The sequence below is a fragment of the Olea europaea genome, chromosome 22 (genome assembly GCF_002742605.1).
Source record: "Olea europaea var. sylvestris chromosome 22, O_europaea_v1, whole genome shotgun sequence".
NCBI lineage: Eukaryota > Viridiplantae > Streptophyta > Magnoliopsida > Lamiales > Oleaceae > Olea > Olea europaea.
Window position 1 is genome coordinate 8669588 of NC_036258.1, and position 17058 is coordinate 8686645.

The window sequence follows — 17058 nt, forward strand, 5'->3', positions numbered from 1 at the left end:
TTTTCCATTCCTGTCTTGACAAAGCTTTTTGGATAGTCTTTGGTATCTCAATTGCTGAAAAATTTGTAACAAGGGCTCGAATTGACCTAGACAGATGACTGTATCCAATAAAATTTGCCATCGGATGTTGTGTACAAGATCTCACTCCCTTCCTGAGTGCTATAGGAACATCCAAATCATTATTAGAGTCATTTTGTGAAATAGTGGAGTTACCTAAATCCAAGTCAGGTTCATGGTTCTGCTGTTGAACCGTGAGGTGTTCCACAATCTCAGGATTTTTCCTTCTTGAATAGACACGTAGCTCAGGTATTGTTGTAAGTTGTTTATCTCCCCCTGTCATCAAATTTGGTAAAGCAGATGAATCAATGTTTTGTGGATCATCATGTGAGGGAGGATTAGTGAGTGGAGATTGTTGTTCAGATATAGGAGGGAATGAGTTAGAGTTAGAGGCAGAATTTTCTTCAATGAGTACCCAAAAATTCCCCTCATATGTCTCATTATTGTATGTCTCCCCCTGAGGGGAATTTTGGGTGAAGTAAGGAATAGGCTCGAAGAAGGTAACATCCATAAAGATATAATATTTTCCAGTGCCTGGCGAATAACATGTGTAACCTTTTTGAGTTGGTGAATAACCTAGGAACATACATTTACGAGCTTTGGGATCTAATTTAGTACGTTCGTGGTCATTGATATGAGTAAAAAATGTACAACCAAACACCTTTAGAGGTAGAGAGAGGGTAGATCGAATGTGAGGGTATACTCCTGACAAAATAGTTAATGGAGTTTTGTAGTTGTGTATTCGGGTAAGCATTCTATTTATAAGATAACATGCAGTAAGGACTGCATCCCCCCAAAAAAATTTTGGAACATTGCTCGTAAACATTAGAGCCCTAGCAGTTTCTAGTAGGTGTCTATTTTTTCTTTCAACAATACCATTTTATTGGGGAGTTATAACACATGAGCTTTGATGCAAGATACCTTTTTCAGCAAGAAAAGTTCCCAGAATGTGATTAAAATATTCCCTCCCATTATCGGTTCGAAATATTTTTATCTTTACATCAAATTGGGTTTGAATCATGGAGTAAAAGTTTTTAAAAGTTTGTGCGGTTTCAGACTTATCTTTTAACAGGTAAACCCAACATACTCTAGTATGATCATCTGTGAAGGCAATGAACTAGCGTTTGCCTGTGGTATTTTTAACTCTAGACGGGCCCCACAAATCACTATGTATTAAAGAAGGTTTATACTCATGAGACGGGAAAAATGAACGAGAGTGCTTAGCTAATTGACAAATGTCACATTGAAATATATCGTTATTGCGAAACAAAGACGGAAATAAATGTTTAAGATATGAAAAACTAGGGTAACCTAAATGATGATGCCACAACATTAGTTCTTGTCCTTTAGGGGTAGATTCACAACTTGCAATTTGAGCTTGTCTATTCAAGTCAGCGTCCTCCATGAAATAGTATAGTCCCTCACATCCCTTAGCATTACCAATTTCCTTCCCCGAACTCAGGTCCTGAAAAATACACAAGAGAGAGAGAGAGAGAGAGAGAGAGAGAGAGAGAGAGAGAGAGAGAGAGAGAGAGTGAGTGAGTGTTAATTTATAGAGAGGATTTGTTAAATGTATGCTAAGATTTGTAGGAGCTTCATTGGGTGGGGTTGGCGTGGAGAATTACGGGGCTTCACATGGCACATATAAGGGCAAGCTAAGGCATTGCATGAGTAAATATAAAAGAATATTGATGAAGGGAGAATCATCGTGGTGATGATTGGAGTTGGACATGTGGCACATGTTGATTGGAGTTGGACATGTGGCACATGTTGATTGGAGTTGGACATGTGGCACATGTTGATTGGAGTTGGACATGTGGCACATGTTGATTGGAGTTGGACATGTGGCACATGTTGATTGGAGTTGGACATGTGGCACATGTTGATTGGAGTTGGACATGTGGCACATGTTGATTGGAGTTGGACATGTGGCACATGTTGATTGGAGTTGGACATGTGGCACATGTTGTGGGACCAGGTTTTTCTTGTGGGCCCACAAAAGTGGATGTAGCAAAATTTTGATTTTGATTAATTTTGGACTTTTGAGGATTGCAAAAAGGTGGTTTAGTTAAATAAATGGATTAGTTTAAAAATTGAATCTCTAGTAAGTTACCAAACACCAATTATGAATAGAGAGCTTATGTTGACAAAAGGTTTGAGATGGCATATCGACAATAATTTATAAACAGATTAAATTATAAATATAAATATGTATAAATGAACTGAGTAAACATTAAATTAGTAGTGCTTGGCTCTCAAAGAATTGACGATTTTCGTTAGTTAGGATGAAGAGCGTACAGTTTTTACATACTTGGGACCTTAATTGCCATAGTAGAAGGTTGAGGATCCCATCGTTACAGTGAGCAAAGGCTGGGGATTCCATCTGGAAAAATGGGGCTACATTTTCCTTTTGGGCCCATTAGTAAAACTTGAGCCCATGTCTACAAATAAATCGGCCCACTCAATTGGACCCCAGTTAATAATCGAACCGCCTGTTTAACATGTAATTTTCTCAAGTGATTATCCAATGGCCGAAATTCCTCTGTCGGCCGAAAAACTATAACCCACTAATAATTAGGCCTAACATTTACCAACTCGCCATGTGTCCAGCCCAATAAGTTTTATGTTTGATTCAGGAAAAAGTAATCCTTCCTCCCTGACCTTTGAATTAGTATTGTTTTGGCCCTCGAACGTTGAAAAGTGAAGTTTCAAGTTCTCAACCTATTTAAATATTTGAATCTAGGTCCCCACATCATGAAAACTATGTATTCAATTGGGACTTTTGAAGACTTTAATGAACTTTTTTTAAGTAATGACTTTTGTGAATTTCATAGATCTTTTATAGATTTGTATAAAATTAGTAGAAGTCTTTTGTAGACTTCTATAGATTTTCATTTTAAAATTTTTATAGACTTTTGTGGAAGTTAAAAAACTTTTGAAAATTTTCATTTAAAATAAAATTCGCGTGAATTTGATGTGAAATTCTCACATAGGTGTTAGTTCTCACAATTTTCCTTTTCCTTCATTTTCTTCTTTCCATATAATAAAAAAAATTGAAAAAATAAAAAATTAAGACCTTAATTAAATAAATAATAATTAAAATTACACACAATATGAGTACTTTCTGATTAGAAGTTAGTACTCCAAAGTATAGTTTTGAAAATAAATAAAATTCAATATATTTAAATTTAATTATAATCTTTTCATATAAAATTTTATAATTTAATAGAAAAATAGATATTTTTCACAAAAAAAATGAATGAAAAAAGAAAAGAAAGCTACAAGAATTAAATTTAATTTTTTTATATAGAAAATAGAGATAAATAATAAAATAAAGAAAGAAAGATAAATAAAATATAATCAATTGAAGAAAATAAATTTTAATCATACATGTCCATGGAAGGTTAAAGGAAAGAAAGATTGAAAAAAATATTTTTTTCGTGAAAGTCTCCCAAAATCTTGTGATTAACAAGAGATAAATTTTAAGATTTTATATGAGTACTTTCTGCTTAAAAGTTAGTATTCTAGATACTTTTATAAAAATTTCTAGAAATCATCAAAATTTGAATACTCCAAAACATATAGAGACTTCTAAAAAAATTTAATTGAATACATCGCAACTTTTATAGATTTTTTAAAAGTTTATAAAAATCTCAATTGAATACACCGTAACTTTTAGAGAGTTTCAAAAAATCTCAATTGGATACCCCTAAACTTTTTAAATCCTAAAAAATCATTAAAAATCTCAATTAAATACACCCCGTAAACACCCAAAGTGAGAGGGCAAAGCTATTAAAAATTAAAACGAGGACCTAAACTTAACATGATTTCACCATTAATTTTAACGTTCACATGATTATTTTTGTCCCATGAGGATCGAAATTAACATATTTAAATCGAAGCTTAGAATCTCTCTGTAAAGATTAAGAAGCCAAAATCAAAGTAATTAAAAAGTTAAAAGTACAAACCTAATTTACTTCCATTTACTTGTTCACAGATGTGTCACAAGCCAATCCTATGAAAGGGCTAATAATGTTTTGTAAGTGAATGGCTGTCCTCATTACACACCACCCTCTCACGCTTCATACCACATCATCATCATCTCCCTATAATACTTATGTTTCTCTCACTAAAACATTTCCTTTTCTCTCTCTAGAAAAAACAATGGCATCGCTACAGTCTTTTGCAATCTCTTCACCAATCTCTCACTATTCCCCCCAACCGTACTCTCATCCAGGTTGCCCCGTCTACTCATTTATCCCTTTTCTTTGTTATATAAATGCATTGTCTCCTTGTAATTTTCTTGTTTTAATATCATGTGATTGAATGAAAAAGACATGCTTGTCTGAAATTTGCTGAAAAATAGTAATCGATGTTACCATGTTCTGGGACCATTTTTTATCCCCCCAAATCCTTTTGAGAAGTTTATGATAATTAAATATTTCACTACCATAAAAATGGGAAATTTAGAAAGTCAAAAATTAGTGCTAGTTTTGGATTGTATAGAACTTAGAACTTTAGCTCGGAAACACAAAAAGTACTATACGTACTTGTTTGAAAAGATTAGGAAGAATTTCTTATGTCGGAAGAACAAATTCTTTCCTTAATCATACTACAGCTGCTAACAATTTTTCCAAATAATGGTGTTGATGTTAAGATTCTTACCATATAAATGATTCTCTAAAGCGAGAACGATTTGAAGAAAAGCTTGTATTCTCTTTCTCTAATATAGTGTAAAAACCTGCCGTGACAAGTGGGCGTAACCTCGAAGTATGCGTACGGTTTACTTGTTTTCTAATTATTATTGCTCTCGAAAGTAAAGATTGTGATTCATACTGTATAGGCTTGGCATTTGGAGGAGTTCACCCTAGCTTTCGCTCATCGTTCAATGGCCAATCTTTATGCTTATTGCGTTCGAGTTTGCCAAGAAAAACTCGAACTCGAAGAATGCCTAGACTGAGCATAATGATGATAAAACCCGCAATTCAGTTCATTCAAGGAACTGATGAACAGACGATCCCAGATGTGAGGCTTACGAAATCAAGGGACGGGACGAATGGTATGGCGATATTCAGGTTCGACCAACCCTCGGTTTTTGACTCGTCAAGTGAAGTAGGTGACATTACTGGATTCTATATGATTGATGAGGAAGGAGTTCTTCAGTCAGTTGATGTTAATGCAAAGTTCGTGAACGGGAAACCTGCAGGAATAGAGGCCAAATACGTGATGCGAACTCCACGAGACTGGGATCGGTTCATGAGATTCATGGAACGATATGCGAACCAGAATGGCTTATCGTTCGTCAAGAAATGAGGCAATTTCACATCTTTTTAGTTCTACATTTTTGGGTCAACGGTTTCAATTTTTCTGATGCAATTCGTGTTGGTGTAATTAGGTGAAGTACAAGTGTGAACTTGAGAAATTGTGAGTCGAGGTAAATTCTGGTATATTATCCCAGTATATGAAGAATCTGGCATTTTCAACCTCGAGTGATGATGTTCTATCAATTGCTTGATGGACATGTCACTGAACATCGTTTTCATTCCCTCAAAATAGTTACGATATAGACGCTTATGACCTTCTACTCTGACTCTAGCATTGACTCGTATCCGTCACTCAACTGAGTAAATGGAATAAGGGTTCAAACATAAGTGTAGTTGTCGAACTCATACCACTCGGATCTTCCCGACTAGAAGGTTTTGGATCTTGCCATTGAATTCTCATTGTATCTCGTTAGCAACATAACAAATTTACAAATTGAATAGTATTGAGACTTGGAGGTCCCTCTTAGAAAACTCATTTCGAGGTTAATACATGTACGAAATTATTTTTGAAAGAAACAAATTCAATCAGAAAATCAAGCTCACAATCTAAACAAAAGAAGATAATTAGGGAGAAAGGAAAATAGATGAAAAACTCAAATTGTCAGTCAAGTAAGTAAAAATAAGATGGTAAGCACAATGAAGGCAAATAACGTCATCAAACAAAGGTAACTAACAAAATCGCTTTCCTTCTTTTTGCTTAGTAGTTGAAAGCCGCGATCCATTTTCACATCTTTCAGAGACAAACTCACTCCGGGATCTCCCATCTTTACATCACTACCGATCAAGATCGAGTTGTTAATACCCATCGTATCGTTGTTTATATAAATGTTTATGCTGCAACAACCTTGCGGAGATTCACCGGAGCAGCCCCCACGCCGAGCGACCATAGTCCCCCCAATATTCGTCCCTCCTAATTTGATATTTTCGAAGGATCCACGGCTTATTAGTGGCGGCATTGGGTGGTCGATGGATTTTGATAAACGAAATCTATGAGCTTTTCTCATGTGATTTCAATGGGGAGAAGTTTTTCATGACTGGTCTTTCTTTTCCCCTATTGGGAGGGTAATTCCTTACTTTATAGAATGAGCTGCAATTACTTTTCCCCAGCTACAAGGAAAGCAAATGTTCCTTTGGCATGACTTAATAATCACTCAATCAACCTTGTTGATGTCCCCCCGACAAATGAGCATGCTAGAAAGCAATCATTTAAAGAAAAACATCACTTAATTTGAAATAGAGGCTCAAAAACCATCCAAAAATAATTTCAGCCTATTTTCTAGAATAAGTTGTGAATATTGGAATTGCTGAAGAAGAATCCCTCGTATCTTTATTCTTCTAAGTTCGTCTCTTGAAAATGGACAATCCCAACCTTGCTTAAACAGCTGAATTTATTAGCTTAAATGGACTACAAGTCAGTTGATTTTTTCATTCTTCATCAGAAAAGAGTACGAGGTAGCATGCAATTTCACATCTGAAGGAAATGAAGGCAACACATACCGACTCCAAAGGTTTGAGAAGGATAGCTGAAGTTTGCAGAACTAAAGAATTGACGAACATCAAGACCATGACTGCGAGGTTACTTTTTCGCTAACTGTAGACCCATACTGTGGACCACCTTTACAATATTGTATAAGAAATTTGACTGGATATCCCTCCAGTTTACGTGGCACAATCCCAAGATCCTCAAATTTTAAAGCTGCATAACCAGAAAAAATTTGGTTGGAATGTATAATAGTGAAATTTGGATGGGAAAATCAGAGGGGCATTATAGGTTAGTAAAACTAATCGAGGAGCAAATATAATTCTTAAATCTGACACATACCATTTTCTGACACCAGAGTATCAGTGGCAAGAGGCTTCAATTAGGTCCAGATTGAAGATGGTAGGAGTAGGCATCAGGACTGGAACTTTCTTGAGAAATATTTCTTGGAGCATTGCAATAGCCTGAAACCAGACATGTAAACAAGAAATCATCAGATGACTCAACAATCATACAGGGAAACCTGCAAGGATGCACCAGGTAAGCCATATTTTTTCATCATCTCATAAATAGAACACAATAGACATTTCAAGAAACAGACTTGTACGAAATATTGGGAAAAACTCAAAAGTTCTCATTTAACCCCCAATTGATTTTGCTGGGAAAAAAAAGGAAAAGAAGAAGAAGAAGAAACTCGATTGATTTTGCTGAAAATAATAATAATATTAGCTAAACCAAACAAGGGCATTATATTTTTAATATTTCTTTAGGTCCCATAGCCTTTACTCAACAACTTTACGCATTTTCTCATATTGAATAAATGGATGAAACAGGCAAATTGATTTTCTCCCAAGAGTACCATGTGAATTCTTCAGATGAATTGAGCAGTATTTTGCAAAGCTTATCCTGATTGGTTCACAGTTTCTTTATTTCTGATTGTGACCAAAAAAATAAAATAAAAATCAAACAAACAAATAAATGGTTAAGGCAAATGTAGCTCTCCAAAGGGTTAGGGCTAGAGCATGAGCAGAAGCCATAATACAATTTTATAACTTTTCTTAGACTGCACCTGAAGCCACTAGCACTTAATCAGAGATGGGAGAAACACGTGGTATAAATATAATATCGTGAAGTTAAACCTAAAATAACACTGCTGCAGTTATTTAAGAACTCAATGCTGTAATTTATTGGAGAACCCCCGTCGTTGATCCTGAACCAATTCATGTCTAAACTTTTACAAAATCAATGATTTCCTTTACAAAGGTTACTAAATTTTGACCAAATTATTTACAACTAAAGCCGTGGCTGGCTATGAAAGAGGGCCACAACGGGGAAGAATAAACACACCCTAGAACTGATATATATTCATTCCATAGTGTACATCGTTTATATAACCTAACATATGTGCATACAAGGAAACAATATATTGTTAATTATAATTAGACCAACATATATGGTAAATGATAATCTCCGAAATCTTCTCCATTATTCCCGAGTATTCAACACTCCCCCTCGAGCTGGATGATACAGATTAAATAATCCCAGCTTGTCTACTATTTTCTCGCACATTGGTTTAGATAAACCCTTAGTCAATGCATCAGCAACCTGTTGAGATGATGGTACATGGATCATGCTTATTGTCCCATTCTCTATCTTCTCTTTCGAAATGCCTATCCACTTCAACATGTTTAGTCCTGTCATGATGGACTGGATTATGTGACATTGCGATGGCTGCCTTGTTATCACAATAAACTTTCATGGGTTTGCTTTCCTGAATTCCAAGTTCCTCTAACAATAGCTTTAACCACATGATTTCACAAATTCCATGAGCCAAGGCTCTGAATTTTGTTTCAGCACTACTTCTAGCCACTACTGGTTGCTTCTTACTCCTCCAAGTGACAAGGTTTCCCCATACGTAAGTACAATAACCAGTTGTAGATCTTCTGTCAGTGACTGAACCTGCCCAATTTGCATCGGTGAAGGTTTCAATGGTCCTTTTGGAATTCTTTTTGAAGTACAATCCAAAACCTGGAGTCCCTTTTAAGTATCTTAGGATCTGGTAGACAGCTTCCATACGTTCCTTGAATGGTGCATGCATGAACTGACTCACAACACTTACTGCAACGGCAATATCCGGTCTTGTGTGTGACAGATAGATGAGTTTTCCTACAAGGCGCTGATATCTTCCTTTATCTACAGGAGTACTTCCTAAACAGTCTCCTAGTTTGTGATTTGGATTTATAGGAATATCTGCTGGTTTACTTCCTAACATACCGGTTTCTTTCAGAAGGTCCATAACATACTTCCTTTGTGAAATAGTAATCCCACTCCGATTTCTAGCAACCTCCAGTCCAAGAAATTATCTTAAAGTGCCCAAGTCTTTTATCTCAAACTCTGATGCAAGAGCTTTCTTTAGCCTTTCCATTTCTTCATAATTATCACCCGTTAGGATTATATCATCCACATAGACTATTAATATGGTAATTTTCCCACCCGAGTTCCTATAGAACATAGTGTGATCAAATTGAGCTTGCTTGTACCCTTGTTGACATACAGCTTTCATGAATCTACCAAACCATGCCCGTGGGGACTGCTTTAACCCATATAGAGACTTTTTCAGTTTACAGACCTGTCCTTGGGTTTTTTCTTCATCAAACCCAGGAGGAAGGTCCATATATACTTCTTCCTCCAAGTCACCATTCAGAAAGGCATCCTTTACATCTAGTTGTTGAAGTTTCCGATCCAGGTTTGCAGCTAGTGTCAACAAGACTCTTACTGTATTTAGTTTTGCTACTGGGGCAAAAGTTTCCTGGTAATCAACTCCATAAGTTTGAGAATATCCTCTAGCTCTACGGAACCGTCTGACTTATACATAACTGAAAACACCCATTTGCAGCCAACAGTTGCCTTACCTTTAGGTTTTTCAACAATCTGCCATGTTCTATTTTTTCTCAAGGCTTCATCTCTTCCTCAACTGCGTTTTCCATTCCTGTCTTGACAAAGCTTTTTGGATAGTCTTTGGTATCTCAATTGCTGACAAATTTGTAACAAGGGCTCGAATTGACCTAGACAGATGACTGTATCCAATAAAATTTGCCATCGGATGTTGTGTACAAGATCTCACTCCCTTCCTGAGTGCTATAGGAACATCCAAATCATTATTAGAGTCATTTTGTGAAATAGTGGAGTTACCTAAATCCAAGTCAGGTTCATGGTTCTGCTGTTGAACCGTGAGGTGTTCCACAATCTCAGGATTTTTCCTTCTTGAATAGACACGTAGCTCAGGTATTGTTGTAAGTTGTTTATCTCCCCCTGTCATCAAATTTGGTGAAGCAGATGAATCAATGTTTTGTGGATCATCATGTGAGGGAGGATTAGTGAGTGGAGATTGTTGTTCAGATATAGGAGGGAATGAGTTAGAGTTAGAGGCAGAATTTTCTTCAATGAGTACCCAAAAATTCCCCTCATATGTCTCATTATTGTATGTCTCCCCCTGAGGGGAATTTTGGGTGAAGTAAGGAATAGGCTCGAAGAAGGTAACATCCATAAAGATATAATATTTTCCAGTGCCTGGCGAATAACATGTGTAACCTTTTTGAGTTGGTGAATAACCTAGGAACATACATTTACGAGCTTTGGGATCTAATTTAGTACGTTCGTGGTCATTGATATGAGTAAAAAATGTACAACCAAACACCTTTAGAGGTAGAGAGAGGGTAGATCGAATGTGAGGGTATACTCCTGACAAAATAGTTAATGGAGTTTTGTAGTTGTGTATTCGGGTAAGCATTCTATTTATAAGATAACATGCAGTAAGGACTGCATCCCCCCAAAAAAATTTTGGAACATTGCTCGTAAACATTAGAGCCCTAGCAGTTTCTAGTAGGTGTCTATTTTTTCTTTCAACAATACCATTTTATTGGGGAGTTATAACACATGAGCTTTGATGCAAGATACCTTTTTCAGCAAGAAAAGTTCCCAGAATGTGATTAAAATATTCCCTCCCATTATCGGTTCGAAATATTTTTATCTTTACATCAAATTGGGTTTGAATCATGGAGTAAAAGTTTTTAAAAGTTTGTGCGGTTTCAGACTTATCTTTTAACAGGTAAACCCAACATACTCTAGTATGATCATCTGTGAAGGCAATGAACTAGCGTTTGCCTGTGGTATTTTTAACTCTAGACGGGCCCCACAAATCACTATGTATTAAAGAAGGTTTATACTCATGAGACGGGAAAAATGAACGAGAGTGCTTAGCTAATTGACAAATGTCACATTGAAATATATCGTTATTGCGAAACAAAGACGGAAATAAATGTTTAAGATATGAAAAACTAGGGTAACCTAAATGATGATGCCACAACATTAGTTCTTGTCCTTTAGGGGTAGATTCACAACTTGCAATTTGAGCTTGTCTATTCAAGTCAGCGTCCTCCATGAAATAGTATAGTCCCTCACATCCCTTAGCATTACCAATTTCCTTCCCCGAACTCAGGTCCTGAAAAATACACAAAGACTCAGTAAAATTGATACTGCAATTCAAATCCTTAGCTAACTTGTTGACAGAAAGAAGATTGCATGACAAATTGGGAACATATAGAGTAGATTTTAATTCCACGTGTGGGCTGAGTCTAATAGTTCCAATTCCGGCAACTGGAGTGAACGACCCATCTGCTAATTTTACTTTAAAATTTCCAGTGTACGGTGATAATGAATTAAACATTTTTTCACAACCCGTCATATGACCTGTAGCCCCTGAGTCAATAATCCACTCTTTGACCTTACTTCTCCCAGTCAAAGCCAACATATAATTACCTCGTTCTACAAGTAAGCTAGAAGTCGATGCAAGAGAGGGTAATTTATACAACTGCTCTAGTTGGGTCTTGGTAAGGGAGACTAAGATCTTCTCGGTCTGTGTAGGAGGTGGCATAGGGTCTGCAGAACCTTGGAATCCAGTGGAGCTTCGCGTCTGATTCTCCTCGCGGTGGCATTGGTTTGGTCTTCCATCAAATTGGGTTCCTGGCTTCTTGTTCGGTGGTCGGCCGTGTAAGACCCAGCACCGCTCAGTGGAGTGGTTTGTCCTTCTACAGTGCTCACACCATGATGAGTTCTTCTTGGTAGGTTTTGAGGGCTCTGGACACCGCGCAGCAAGGGCCGAATTTTCCAACTGTTTCGAATCACCTAGCATTCGCTTCTCGATGGACTTTGACAAAAATTTCGTCAATTCTAGGAGGTGGTTTCAAGCCCAAAAGTCTCCCTCTCACCTCCTCTAGTTCTGGAATTAGCCCAGCCAGAAAATCATAAATCCTCTCCTCCACCTATTTTTTGTATTTTTCAGCATCTTTGGGTGTGTCCTAATTAATTTGAACAAACACGTCAATTTCTCTCCATACCGGCTACAGAGAATTGTAGTATTGTCTGACATCGAGGTCCCCTTGACGAAGATTTCTTGCCTTGTTTCGAAATTCGAACAATTGTGCTGAATTTTCCAAGTCAGAGAAGGCCACTGTTAATGCATCCCAGAGTTCTTTTGTTGTGGAATAGTAGAGATAGGACTCTCTAATGTCTTCTTCCATTGAGTTAACGATCCATGCCATTACCATGGAGTTTTGAGCGTCCCATGTTGCATAGGTTGGGTCACTCTCGTCTGGTTTAATGGTTGTACCAGTAACATATCCAAGGCGGCCACGGCCTCGAATAACCATAAGAGCTGAACGAGACCATTGGAGGAAATTCTTACCATTTAGCCAAATGGTTGTGATTTGAAGGGAGGTACTTTCAGATATGTTTACTGGGAAAGGATTGGGTGTAATAGGTGCACTTGTAGAGATGGTTTCAGAGATTCCTAAATCTTCATCTCTGCGTGCTCCAGTCATGGCCATTTTATCCATTCCACCAGCTCGAACAGCCCACTGCTCTGATACCATAAAGCTGTGGCTGGCAGAATGAAAGAGGGCCACAATAGGGAAGAATAAACACACCCTAGAACTGATATATATTTATTCCATAGTGTACATCGTTTATATAACCTAACTTATGTGTTATACAAGGAAACAATATATTGTTAATTATAATTAGACCAACATCTATGGTAAATGATAATCTCTCAAATCTTCTCCATTATTCCCAAGTATTCAACAACAACCATTTCTCTAGGACACTTGTTACAGTCCATGTCTTCTTATATAAATTAACAAGATTGTCAATTAAGAAGCTTTATATCTTGTCCACCGTCAATCTAAGGCTGGTATATCACAAAAAAACTTGAGTCACATAAAAAAAAATGCAAACAAGATGCCAAAAACACGAGCCAAATACGAAAATAATACTTATACGCAGTTCCAGATAAAGAGCTTAGCTAAAACCTTATGAAGATATACTGCATAGGGATGCACTTGTAAATGAACTTACCTTAGCAATGGGAAAGGGAATCTTCACATACCAAGGCCATTTGCGGATCACGTCATACTAAGGTCTGCCTACACCACAATTCAAATTCAACTAATGACGGCAATTTTAAAGGAAAACAATCAGAATGTCATGGTTGGCGGGGATTAGAGAGAGATTCACCAACTCATGGACAGTGAAAATATCTGGTCCACCAAGTTCATAAACTTTTCCCATGCTGGTAACATCATCCTTTAAGGCAGTGACAATTGCAGAAGCAACATCAACAACATATACAGGCTGAATCCTGCAAGAGATAATCATCATAAACACACTCAACAGAGATAAAATAGTGTACCACATTGCATGGAGTCCTACTTGGTAGATCCATCTCCTATAAGAGGGAGAAAGCTGTAATTTCTCGCAACATGTGCCCATGGATTTAAAATTCAATCCTCTCTGGCAAACATCACGGCTGGTTTCATAACTGTGGCCTAGAGATTGATATAAGATGATAGAAAGATTAATCAATCAATCATAAGATATTTCACACGAGCTGGATGGACTACCAAAAAAATATAAACTGCATCAAATCTATAACCATATAAATTACCAAAAAGTTATACAAACAGTAACACTTGATAAGGTTTTGGTCAACCACATTAACATGAATAATAAACAGTAAACAAAGATTGTTAATTGTACAACAAAAAAGAACTGTATCACCTTAAAGTTCATAAAAAATAGTTTAATTATGGAAAATTGAGGAAAGAAATGAGAAATAAATTAGAAGAATTGTTGTGCAAAACTTGAAAAGGCATCCAACAGAGAGCAGATTTTTCTTTGTTCACTTGGAATCCATTTTGCACTTTTAAAAGCCATTTGTGAGGCATAAGCCTGACAAATAGCTTTAAAAGAGCGGGTTTTTAGGCGTTTTATGATAACCTCACATGAGATTGGATTCAAAGCTTAAGCCTCAAATCGTGTTTTTAAACCATGCATAAGAGTTGACTGGAGATTGTGTTAAATTCCATTGTCCCCACAGCTTAGTATTTAATCTAATCCAAGTCAAACCAAAAAAAAAAAAAACAAGAAACAGAAACCTAGATTGCTATCAGGCACAAACATAGAATTCAACATAAAGATTTATAAGCAACAACAATAGTTGCTCAATGACAAGGAAAGTGGGTGTGATAATTGACCTCAGGCAACTCTTGTAAAACAGCTTCTTCAGCCGCTGCTTTAGACTTGAGATATCTGGATGAAGATGATGGAGAAGCCCCCAAGAAAGAAACTTGAATAAATCTCTTGATGCCACTGTGTTATTTATCAATCTGCACAAGTTCATAGCTATGTAATCTCATACTCATCACTGTGAGAAAAAGAAAGAGAAACTGGGTATAGATAATTTTAAAAAAGTGGATGAAACAGATTGCTTATCATAAGCATCCATTTCTTATTGGATAGCCGATGTCATATAATAACAATAAAACATCATAAATGCCTTTCAGATATAGATTCTCTCCCCAGTCGAACAGCCAACTAGGGCATAAATGTCACTTCCCCTTCCCTCAAATTCATCAAAAAAAAATTTCTGTAACATCAAAAGGTACATGTGAATCATAAGCATGGACACCCCAGTGAAAGAAGGTTCCTAACTGGACTCCATTCTCTACAGGTTTATAGTCCTATAAATGAATAATTATTAATGAACTGCTCCAAAGAGATGTGAACAGCATTGACCACAACAAGTCAAGAAGTTTTCCATGCCAATTTAAATTTCGATGCACAAGAGCTCGTATAAGTGTCTGCACATGTGCACTAACATACCTGAGAGTGATAGGAATGTGCAATATCGTTCAAGAAAATATGACTCATGACCAAGTAAATAAGAAAGAAAAGAATCGCTAGACACTAAGAACATGGACTCAGGTCAATGATCTTAGTCATAAATTTCTTTACCTTATCAGGATCCCATTCTGTTTCTTTCTTTTCACATTGTTTAAAATAATCGACATTACATTAGTGGACACACCAGTAAAATATAATGTCAGGAAAGTTGAAACTCATTACAAACTTTTTTATAGGATAAGTACAGGAACATACTATTGCAAGCTGTTCAGCCATGTGATGATTGACTTCCTCAAAGCTATAAGATTAATAACCAAAAGGTAATGATGAACATGTACCAATAAGATTAATAACAACATTAGCCTTTGCCATCACTGCCTTGATAGAACTTTCATCTCTAGGGTCGTATTTCATTGGAACAATCTGCATGTGGTTAATTGTATAGCTTATACCAAATCACATGCCTTCCAAATTGAGCAAAATCAAAACTTCAATTAAAAGCATAAAGTCTACATAAGAATTTACCTGACCAAATCACCCACTAATTTGAGGTGCCAGTGAGAATCCTCAGATCCTCGGAAAGGAACTAATACTTGAGGACCCATTTTAGCTGCAGGCAGAACAAGATACTATATATGGATCATTCAATTCTATAATAAAAATAGTCCTTTTGCACAATGTATTTAATCACAAAAGCATTGAATGGGGTTAAAAGTAATGTACCAAGCTGCTGCACAAGATAACGCCCAAGAAATCCGGTAGCCCCAAACACTGTCGCAACAATTCCACTGCCAGAGAAGCAAATTCCAATTTCACCTAAAAGCATTTGAATCAAATGTTATCTGGGATTATATTTATTTAAATAGTTAATAGCATAAGATGAGAACACAGGCAAAAACAGTATTCTTATAAACTGAAATTCCAAAAAATGTTTAGATTAAGGAATTTAAAAATGCATAGTAATAATCTTATCACAGAAATTAAACAAGTCTAACTAGAGTTCCAGTAAAATAAACATAGCAGCTGCACATACTCAACCTAATGATCCAAAAGCCAAAAAAAATAATAAAATAATAAAATAATAAAAAAAATAACAATCCAGTAACATTAAACTGAAATTAATTTAACAACCGATAAAACAAAAACTTTAAGGCTTCTAAACTAAAAATTACCTAACAGACGATCTTCCACCAGTGCCCTTACGAACTAGATGTCCCGCCCCTTTGGTGGTAAGCGTAGACTGGTACCTCAGATTCTCGGTTCCATAATCTGAAACCACATCATCGCTAACAAATATTCATCTTTTAATTGAATCTGAATTGGCAAAAAAAAGGCGATAAATCTATATCCCTAGAAATGCAGAGAAAACCCGTACACCGATCAGAAAGAGGGTAAATGGGAGAAATGGTTCTCTATTCTTCTGGAAACGGCCTGCATCGTGCTTTTCCAGCTGAATTTTAGTGAGTGAAAATGTTGTATGCGCTGCGACTTGCGACTCACTGGACAACGGAAAGTATCGATTGCGAACAGAGCTTGCACGCTGCAGTACTGGAAGTGCGATTTTTGTTAAAGTTATGCGACTTAAGTTGAAACTGAAGAATATTGGAGAGCGGTTCGTTCAAATGACGTCCATTTTTCTCGACAATTGTTATAATAGCAACATATTAATAAACAATCCGAGACATGACATGATCATACATTGTACAAGCATGTAACTTTCTGTTTTTTTTTTTTTTAATTATTATCTCGTTAATGTCAAGATAGTCCATAATAATCGAGTAAAGCTAAAAGTATCAATTTGGCTCTCCAGCTAGGATCACCCGTGGCTCGGCCTAAAAAAAGTCCAAGTCGGCCCAGCTCGATGCTCTAGCCAAGCCCTCATTTTGGGTGTCTGCTAGAGCCCAACCCGTCGAGCCACATGGGCCATTTTTGGTCCATGATGAACCGACCCTCGGC

At 36.6% G+C, this 17058-nt stretch overlaps 2 protein-coding genes and 1 pseudogene across 2 annotated transcripts; 1 reads left to right on the forward strand and 2 right to left on the reverse strand.

Moving 5' to 3' along the window:
• Nucleotides 1-4119: 4119 nt before the first annotated feature.
• On the forward strand, nucleotides 4120-5588 carry LOC111371616 (photosystem II reaction center PSB28 protein, chloroplastic-like). The gene is made up of 2 exons (XM_022993682.1): nucleotides 4120-4294; nucleotides 4901-5588. The coding sequence occupies exons 1-2, from the start codon at nucleotides 4222-4224 to the stop codon at nucleotides 5368-5370; spliced, it is 543 nt and encodes a 180-aa protein (XP_022849450.1). The 5' UTR covers nucleotides 4120-4221; the 3' UTR covers nucleotides 5371-5588.
• Nucleotides 5589-6572: 984 nt separating this feature from the next.
• LOC111371615 lies at nucleotides 6573-16725 on the reverse strand (annotated as a pseudogene).
• Nucleotides 12261-12791, reverse strand: LOC111371127. The gene has a single exon (XM_022993035.1). The coding sequence runs from the start codon at nucleotides 12789-12791 to the stop codon at nucleotides 12261-12263; it is 531 nt and encodes a 176-aa protein (XP_022848803.1).
• Nucleotides 16726-17058: the final 333 nt, after the last annotated feature.

Excerpts from the sequence above, each read along its gene's own strand:
- LOC111371127 (XM_022993035.1), bottom strand. The coding sequence starts at position 12,791 with ATGGTATCAGAGCAGTGGGCTGTTCGAGCTGGTGGAATGGATAAAATG.
- LOC111371616 (XM_022993682.1), top strand. The coding sequence starts at position 4,222 with ATGGCATCGCTACAGTCTTTTGCAATCTCTTCACCAATCTCTCACTAT. Across the intron at positions 4,295-4,900 it reads CCAACCGTACTCTCATCCAG|GCTTGGCATTTGGAGGAGTT; the intron begins GTTGCCCCGTCT and ends CATACTGTATAG.